The sequence below is a fragment of the Doryrhamphus excisus genome, linkage group LG2, assembly GCF_037039965.1.
Source record: "Doryrhamphus excisus strain RoL-2023G ecotype Guam linkage group LG2, RoL_Dexc_Guam_v1.1, whole genome shotgun sequence".
Lineage (NCBI taxonomy): Eukaryota > Metazoa > Chordata > Actinopteri > Syngnathiformes > Syngnathidae > Doryrhamphus > Doryrhamphus excisus.
In genome coordinates, this window is record NC_136358.1 from 3,381,423 (window position 1) to 3,391,353 (window position 9,931).

General features: G+C 42.7%; 1 protein-coding gene across 1 annotated transcript; it reads right to left on the reverse strand.

Moving 5' to 3' along the window:
- Positions 1-189: 189 nt before the first annotated feature.
- tbc1d19 (TBC1 domain family, member 19) lies at positions 190-9,368 on the reverse strand. The gene is made up of 21 exons (XM_078795545.1): positions 9,160-9,368; positions 8,990-9,062; positions 8,624-8,669; positions 7,272-7,347; positions 7,106-7,180; positions 6,286-6,349; positions 4,705-4,751; positions 4,523-4,633; positions 4,353-4,425; positions 3,731-3,769; positions 3,240-3,352; positions 2,887-2,961; positions 2,677-2,739; positions 2,453-2,537; positions 2,224-2,268; positions 2,107-2,139; positions 1,923-2,032; positions 1,746-1,837; positions 1,534-1,649; positions 1,383-1,453; positions 190-374 (listed from the first exon to the last, which is right to left on the reverse strand). The coding sequence occupies exons 1-21, from the start codon at positions 9,256-9,258 to the stop codon at positions 300-302; spliced, it is 1,581 nt and encodes a 526-aa protein (XP_078651671.1). The 5' UTR covers positions 9,259-9,368; the 3' UTR covers positions 190-299.
- Between the last annotated feature and the right edge of the window lie 563 nt (positions 9,369-9,931).

The window sequence follows — 9,931 nt, forward strand, 5'->3', positions numbered from 1 at the left end:
AACTTCTTATTGTTACCATTGCTGCTGCTGCTTTACTCCAACTTCCAGTTTAAACATGTCTTTTCAACACAACTATGTGTAGGTGTGGATTTTTTTATGTATTATTTTTCTGTATTACTTTACACTATCATCAATCTCTTCATTTATGCAAATAAGTTATAAAAAAAAAGCAGACAAAAGCAGAATAAATAGGCAAAGCGGAATGATTTCAAACTACAGCGTTCGACTACACTGTTTGTGGACACAGGAAGTGGTGATTAGACATCAAACATACTGTCATGTGTCACGGTGACGCTTGTTTAGACGGCTGTGGCGAACAGGAAGATCTGGAGGAGAGGCATGACCCGGAGGGTTGAGAGGTCTGCAAGGACAGCCTGCAGTTGAACAAGTTACACACAACATACCGCTTATTACTTTTAGTCATGTCAGGATATCCGTGTCACTTGTCACTGTTTCTATTGTAAAATGTGGTCCTACTTTAGTCTCCCTAAAGCAGGGGTGTCCAAAGTACAGCCCCAGCCATTTTCAGACCGCAGCGTTTTGCAGTAAATGCGGGCGCATCATAATAGGTGGCAAAATGACAATGCAATGCAAGTGCAGTCTTCACACTGCATAGGAGTTTGAATGGTGTCAGGTAAAACCAGAATTATTATCAAAAATATTCACCATGATTGTGTCGTCACGTTTGTTGCTCATTTGGACAAAAAGGAAATGAAACACAACGCTACACCAACAGGTCATTACAGTGACCTAGTGACTTATGTAGAATATTACATATCAACATGTCTTTCTTTCAATGTCTATTTGTATTTTAGTTCATTTTCTAATTCATATGCTTGAAAATACTTAATTTAGGTCAAAAATGCATACATGACCTTAGCAGGTTGCTTTTAACTGTTAACAAAAACATAAAACCAAAAATAATGATGTCATTTGTAGCTGCTACCAATACTTATTTATACTGATGTATAACTATGCAAAGACATGTTCAATATTTGCAGGTTGCAGTTTGTTTATGCTACAAGAACTACAGTTCCCATAATGCTTAGCATGCTGAGGTTTTGATGGAAGCTGCTTTGGGGACTGGCGAGGCATTCATCGAGGTGTTCATTGGTCAAAATGCATGCCTGCTGGTCACTCTCCAAGAGGGGAGGGTATACTTTACTCTTTATTACTTTAAATACTTTATTTATTTTTCCCAATATTTTTTGTGATCAACTGCAAAGTCCCAAATATTTGGTATAATAGTTGGTAACTTTGTTGTAGTTACTAGTCTGAAAATAGTAGTGCGTTGGGACCTCCTTATGTATGTGCACCACAGTGGACACCCCTGCTCTTAAGCAAACACCGACACTATAAAACACACACAAAGATGCACACACCTCAGCTGAAGCCAGGGACGTCACTTCCATCAAGTTCTCAGCACGAAAGGCAAAGACAGCGGCTGCCAGGACTGAAGGGGGGGTGCATGTCAAGTCATGGAGTATGACCAATGAACAAGAGAAGGCTAGAAGGCCAACAAACCAGTCGTACCTGCGACGGGCTCCAACGAGTCGTAGCCAAGGATTCTGTCCCACAGAAAAAGAAGCTGGTCAGTGCAGAGATAGCCTGAAAAGGCTCGCACCAACCACTTGAAGGCAATGCGCAACCTAAAGAGTTAAAGTAGTTCAACGCGAGATGAGAAAAAACGCCACAAGGTGGCAGCACTTGATTGCACAATGTCGAGCGCTACAGCGACCACTCACGGCTGTGCTCCCATCTGTCGCAGGTGGTAGAAGAGCTGAGGCAGGTGTGCTTGCAGGAGCCTCTCAAAGAGTAGACACAGAGACACAATACCCTGAGGGAGGGGGGATGGGGTGCATATTTGTATCAGTGGGGCACTGCTGACTGCGTCCGGCTGGCGGCGGGGGGGGCGTTCTTACCGAAGACGCAGAGGAGATGGAATGAAGTCTGAAGAAGTAGCGCGTGTACATCTCCCTGAAGACGCTGTACAGCTTGGACGGTTCGTTGTACAGGAAACAGAGAGGCGCCACTGGAACACATCACCTCTCACTCAGCACGTGTGTGTGTGTGTGTGTGTGTTTGAGAGTGATGGAGGTCACGTACCATACATTGAGAAGCCATGAAAGGGGATAACACCTGGTTGAAATGATGGAGTACATTGTGTTGTATTCATTTACTATTAGGATGGATGGATGGATGGATGGATGGATGGGAGCTCACCATTGGGAGGATAAAAAACGTCACGCTGCACATCATCTTCTTTGCCTGTAAGACAGACACTTAAGTCGAGTCCAACACACACAGACAGACAGTACCCGGCACACCTTGATGGGGGCGTATAAAGTCTGCTCCTCACCAGCCATGACCCCCCCCCACCGTTCGTCATTGACACTGACACTGACATGCACGCCTGCACACATGATCATGCTCGAGGGTCTCATCTGCTCACCCTGCACAGACGATTTGGGAGGAGTGGCGCTGTTGTACTTGAAGTGCTCCAGGACAGCAGCATCCCGGGAGAAGCACAGGAGCACCTAAATACACAAATACACATTTCATGCACAAAACATCATCGGGAATGACACTCCTTTTTTAACACTCCTATTTTAATTATCGTTATACATCACACTGAATGTGTTAGTTAGTTAGTTAATGTGATAGAAAAGATCCCACCTGATACAGGAAGTCCTCAAAAACAAAGTAGTAGTCGTCATTGCTGGCAGTCAGCTTCACATCCTGCAGGCCACAATTCAATAATAATTCATCATGTAAGAACGTGTGCCAAAATGGGGGGTAAGCTTGTTTGTAACAACACAACTGCGGTGTGACAGTGAGGTTTATTTAGCTTTCAGTGTGTCTGCGTGTGTGAGTGTATGTATGCACCTTGTAGATAAGGCTGTCCACCAGCAGGTCATGTTGGATGACTCCCGCTTTTAGCTGCTCATAATGGAGAACATCCTAGAAAGGAAATAGATAGTATATAATAATAACAGTGGGGCAAAGAAACAAAAGAATTGCACTGCATTGGATTTTTTGACAATAGTAGTTAACGTGATAATCTCAACAAATGTCAAATTTATGTTTCGGGAACAAAACGCTCTATTTTGCCTAACACAGCTAGATTGGCATCACAAGGGACAGGGCCACGTGTGTCGCCAAAAAAAGAACTAATATGGGAATAGTTGCAGCTTCTTTATAACAAACTACATGTGTCTGTTTATGCATTGTTTTCCAACCTGTGGATGATTGACTGAATTGAGAATCAGGGCCCAAAGGTCAGCCCGGAGCCCAGTGGGGCAGCCTTGTCTGCTGTACTGCTGCGCTGCTGCACTGTCCTGCTCTGCAAGCACTGACACCACAAAGACACAGAGAGGGAGAGGAGGTGTGTGAGACTAATTTGTTGAAATCTCTTCAGCAACCTAATCATAACTCGATGTGGATAAAAGACTCCTCCATTTAAACCTCTCCAGCACCACTGGAAAGACCAAAGAGCTGTCAAAGGACGTCAGGGACAAGATTGTAGACCAACCCACGGCTTATTATTAGTCAAAAACTATGGATATTTAATTAACTGTTAGGTGTTTTTTTTCCGAACTTAAACATTTCCAAGCATAACAATGGCTGTTTTATATCTTTATGTAACAGGTGCACAAACTAGGGCTACAATCTACAGCTTTTTTTTGCTACATACAACTGGATTGGATTCAAAAAATAATGTTGCCCATACCTTTTTTTCCAATGTCAACATAGTCGTTTTCAAATGCATCTGCAGAAAAGCAGAAATCAAATGTTTGCATTCTTCGAGTTAGGTGCTACAGTGGAACCCGTTTTAATGACGGCCTTTGGACTGGCTGCCTCATGTCGATAAAACTGTGACATAGACCGGAGACATAAGGAGAATGGGCGATAATAAAAGAATTTTTGAACCTATGACAGTTTTTTGGATATTTATATTTTTCTGTTTTAATGAGACACTGAATTTCATTGTATGTCTCGACTACAGTGACAAAGTTTTGTACATGCTCAAATCTTTCTTCCAGTGGCTAAACCTACAAAGCCCTCCACGATCTGACCCCCCCTCCCCCATATCTCACAGACCTGCTCCATCCACCCAATCCCCCGTGTCCCCTTTGCTCCTCAGACTCCAACCTCCTGGCACTCCCCTGTAAGACCAAGCTCCGAACCTGGGGAGACAGAGCCATCTCCATCGCTGCCCCCCCACCCTCTGGAACTCTTTGCCCCCATGCACTCCGTGCTTGCCCTGACCTTCCCAGTTTCAAAAAACAACTAACGGGTTCCACTGTACTACTGAGAAGACTCATTAAAATGACATAACGGCGTGTTAGTGCCTGGATGGATATGTGCGTTGTCATCGATCCCCAACTGTCCAGCTGCGAGGCCGAGTTCCGAGTAAGCTCGTCTCTGATCATTTGAAGAGAAAAAAAGAAAAAACAACATTAAAAGTATTCATCATGAATGCAGAGATAGCACCTGACGTAAACAAGGATCAGGATCCTACCAGCTGTGGGATGTCATTAACGTGTAGGGGGACCTGGATGAGGCCCCAGTGGCTCCTGGCGCAAATATCCTCGCTGCTGTTGTGGTTGGGGTTCCGCAAGCCAACAACCACCTGGTGGCAAAAAGGTTGTGATGAAAAACCATATAGGGAAGAAACGTGACGATGTCGGGACATGGCCTCACCTCCAGGAAGTCTTTGGGGGCATAGACAGGCCTGAAGCGGCTTAAGTCTGCAAGGAGACAAATCCATGTTTGTAGACATGTTGCATTTGTTTGTATATATATGTGAGGAAACTTATTTTTTTCCTGCCTTGCATGATGAATTACGGTCAAGAAACCAAAATGGTAAACATTTTTCTCAGGACAGCTTGTCTATTTGTGCTATTTATAGACGGGAGACAGTACCCAGTCTTAAATGTTATCCAACTCTGTGCTGGGATAGCAACGTTGGGACAGCAGGTCACGGACCCCCAAGTAATAACTTGTCATTTCCAGTAAGTGTGCAACAACAACAGTATTTATATATAACTTTATATAAATACTTATATAAAATATTTATATAGAACTTGGGACAGCACTACACTGTCAAAATTCTCACACTCAAGTGTACATGGTATAGTGTACTTTTGCACAGTATGATTTTGCCATACTTCTTAGTGTTTAATATTTTAATTTATTTTTATTATTTTAGCCCTGTGATTGGCTGGCGACCAGTCCAGGGTGTACCCCGCCTCTCGCCCAAAGACAGCTGGAATAGGCTCCAGCCCCCCTTGCGACTCTCATGAGGAAAAAGCGGTAGAAAATGAATGAATGAATTATTATTTTAGTTTATTTTAAAACTTTTCTTATCTTTTTAGTCCTATTTTATGTTTTTAACTCCAGTGTTTCCTCAGGAGGGGGTCCTCCACACCGGGGGCTGTGTCGGGTCTGCTGAGGGGGTGCCATCCTTGGGTCCCTTCGACCCCGGCCGGCTGGGGGTTCCTCCCTTTAATGTGGGGGTCTGCCCGTCTGTCGGAGTCGGGGAGCCCGGGTGCTGGTCCCCCGATGGCATGGCCTTGCGGCTCCTCCCAGTGTGAACGGCCCCAAAGGTGGCGTTTCCTTGATCCTCAGTGCCATGTCGCCCTACTGTGTGTGATTGTGTGATTGTGTGTGATTGTGTGTATGTGTGGGTGGGTGTGTGTGCCTAGTATGGAGGGTGGGAGGGAGGGGCTTTCTTAGTATTTGTTTTCCTTTTAATTGTAGTAATTGTTTTTAAGGGCGGCACGGCGGACTAGTGGTTAGCGTGCAGACCTCACAGCTAGGAAACCAGGGTTCAATTCCACCCTCGGCCATCTCTGTGTGGAGTTTGCATGTTCTCCCCGTGCATGCGTGGGTTTTCTCCGGGTACTCCGGTTTCCTCCCACATTCCAAAAAACATGCTAGGTTAATTAGCGACTCCAAATTGTCCATAGGTATGAATGTGAGTGTGAATGGTTGTTTGTCTATATGTGCCCTGTGATTGGCTGGCCACCAGTCCAGGGTGTATCTCGCCTCTCGCCCAAAGACAGCTGGGATAGGCTCCAGCACCCTCGCGACCCTCGTGAGGAAAAAGCGGTAGAAAATGAATGAATGAATGAATAATTGTTTTTAACTCTGTAAAGCACTTTGTGTTGCACGTCTTTGCAGGAAAAGTGCTATACAAATAAAGTTGATTTGATTCATGCACTCAAAAGACCAAGTGCGAGTATCGAAGTACGTACACACAATGCAGGGAAGGCTTGATACCTGGTTCATCCGTGCCCATCTCGTTCCACTTGTTGGCTAGCTCCTGTTGCTCGGCAGCTGGTCTCTGTAGCAAAACAGAACAAAGTGCGTTGCCTAGTGTACATTATGGCTTAGAGCAATCAAGGCCATGCCACAAAAGTGATATACAATAAAGTCTCGTTATATCGATATTCTCGGGAGTCGGAAAAAATACCGATATAACCGGACTATCCATATATCCGATCCTGCGCCAAACTGCATTAAAAGTGGGCGGATCTTTGATATGGCATGTAATTTTCTCCTTGAGTTCATGGATTGCGTATCTAGCATGCTTTTGTACTACAATACATTTTGTACTACAGTAAATAAAAATAAACTTACGCTGTAGTGATTACCGGTTACCGGGACATAATTCACCCCGGAACTATCGATAGAGAAGGTGTTGCCACCCGGAAGTGTGGGCGCGAGGGACGGGTGTTTTCCGCTGTGTGTGCTGCACTCTGGTGGTGGAAGTGTGAAAAATAAAGTTGACTGGAAGCAGCCGTTCGCCGTGTTCTTTTTTGGTATTGAAATCCTTAAGCAAAGATTGATTTAAGCTGCTTTTGTATCGATATAAGCAGACCAAATTGGCTGGCGGGAGATGAAAAGGGCATCGTAGTAACCGGATTATCATAATAACCGTGTATCGTACTAACGGAGCTAATTATATCATAAGACTAGAAATTTGCTGGGAAATGAAAATAGTATCGTAATAAGTAGTAATTCGTTTTAACCGATATCGATATAACGAGACTTTACTGTATATGTAAAGTCTTATATATAGAAAATGAATGAATGTTACCAAACGCGCCAGAGGCACTCCCAACTCTGTGCTCATGCTGTTCAGGCTTTTCAGTATGCGCCTCTCCCAGCTGGCCTGTGTGTTTGATTGGAGATTGGACAGATTGGAAACAAGTAACCAAAAGGAAGACAGGCTGTGATGTCATAAAGGAGATAAGATGACCGACCTGGGCTTTGCGCATGTAGGCCAAGGGCTCTTTGAGGTGCTCTGCGGTGGCCCCCGGGTGACTCAACGGCAGCTGACTGGTAGAAAAAACAAAACGAGAGTAAAGGAAGTGTTTTTCAAATACTTGTGTTCTTATCAATGTATAGTGAATGCCTGGAAGCCTGCTTGTGCTAAACATAATTGCGAGTCGTGTAAACATCTGCTGGAGCACATGGCTGACTGATGGTGATGAGGAAAACAGTGCTTTTGTCTCACCTGCAACAGGCCTCTGCTTCAGATATTACTCCTCCTCCTAGTATATAAACCAGGGGTCTCAAATTCAATTTACCTGGGGGCCCCTGGAGCTAGGGTCTGGGTGAGACTGGGCTAAATCAGGTTTTCAAAAAATTTATTAAAAACAGAAAAATGAATAAACTTTGCTTTGGTTCCGATTTTCTACAAGAAAAGCTCTGATAAAACATTCCACTGTTCTCAAATATCTTAATTTTTATTTTTCTACACAAAATAAGATGAAAAATAAATAAACAAATCAAGAATAAAGAAAATCAATCAGTAATAAATAAATATAATAATAATAAAACGGCAAATAATAAAAACTTAGAAACCACATATAGTTGGTGGGTAGACAAATTATTTTTTCAGATTAAAATGAACAAAGCATTATTAGAGCCCTGTAGACATGACAAAACACGACTATAGTCACATTTATACTTTTTTTATTTACAACATATTGCGCAACTGCAGGGTCTTGAGACACATGCTAATTCGCAAACTAGAGAGCTAGCGACCTAAACGGTAACCTCCAAGTTATTTCCTTGAAACTTAAAAAGCCAAAAACGTACCACTTCCACACGGATAGAGAGGATAACTATTAACAGTTATTTAACCTTTAACATGAACATTAATCAAACGTAATCATTTTTTCTGGGTACATGATACCATACAGCATCCATATCAAACTTGCATGAGCCGCACTAACATTAAACATTAAACATATGAAGGCGGGGGCCTCAAACTAGTGTCACACCTGCCGCGTGTTTGAGACCCCTGATATAAACAATGCACAAATAATATAATATGAATATAGAAATCTAATTTCCTATGTCACTTTTCAGAACCTAATGAGTGGGTCAATATGGACGGGTAGATCAACTTAAAAATTGATAGTGTTAGTAGCATGGGTGGTATTAGTGACGGATCAATGCTAATGTGATGGGATAGATATTTCTCATTTCTCAGTTTATTTTCACAAATATATCAATCGCGTGGTATCGGATTGATACCAAAATCTGCTTAATCTACACAGGCTGTCAACATAAGTGGGCTCAATTCTCTTGTAAATGATTTACTTACATGTGTAATTCTCTATACACTGCATTCTGGAGCTTTCTTTCCCAGCCTGTTGACGAGAGCAAGATGTTATTATATATTTAAAGATTTTAAATCAGAGGAATCAAACCTTTTCCAGTGAGGACTTGTCCTGATTTTGTTAAAGTCAGATTGGAACAGATTAATGACATTAACCAAGATTCCGCTGGATTAAATAGAGACATGTCAAGCACTTGGACAAGGAAAACAGCCTGCCTACAAGCTCATCAATTAGGTCAGCAGTTAATAATGCATTCATATAAACAAAAAAGAGCTACGGACTAAAAGTGGCACGCGGGCCGCACTTTGATTACGTCCTCCTTAAATGAATGTAATATTTCAATGTCATACCTGATGATTTCAGGAAACTTCGCACGTCTTCTTTCAGATATTCCAGTTTAATCTCCGGTTGGTGAAGACACTCCTACGTGACATTTAAAGGGAGAAAAGTGAAAGCGAAAGTCAGTTGTGTAGTCCTGCCGACATGCATTAGCATGTTAGCCACATGCTAATCTTCTCACTTTAGCTTGCTGCTCTATTTGGGAGTGCAAATGGCTTCCCGTCAGGCGTTGGACCAACCGAGCGATCGTCACAGATAACTCTGTGTTTTCATCCATCATTCTTAACGCGGATGCGTCGTTTTAGAACTGGAAATTTATTAGTTTATTTTGGCATTCTGGGTTAGAATCCGGTAGGGTCACAGCAAATAGGTCCGTGCGGTCCGGGTAGAAATAAGTGCTCCGTACATTTGTTCCGCCATTTCACCAATTCCTGTATATCAAAACTACTGTATAGCACTAAATAATGACGTAAAAACGTAAAAATATATCCACAAGTTCCACCTATTTAAATTAATCCACATGAACTTAATATTTGTGTGGAATCACCACTACCACTATAGTCTGCACTCCATTCAGGTAGTAGACTGGTTAGGATCCTATGCTATTATCTGCTACACTAAGGCAGCAAACTGTACTGTGTTGTTGGACCTTAGTCTTATCTTTTGTTTTGTGTGCTTTTGGGCATCTGCACCCTCGAAAGGTTTGATTCCTGGTATTGACTAGTGGACCTCCATGCAGAAAGAATGAGGCTATGCCTTGTGGTGTAAATCATTTCAGCTATACGGGATATTTTTATTTGCCAGTTTTTACAACACAGCCATGTTATCTTGTAGAGAATTAATGTAGAGCCAGTGTTGTTTTTCTGCTGGGATTGTGCTGTGTAAAAAGCTCCATTTGGACTGGTGAACACCGAAGCCAATTTTGTTTTCATGCTTGTATTAACCCATTAAAT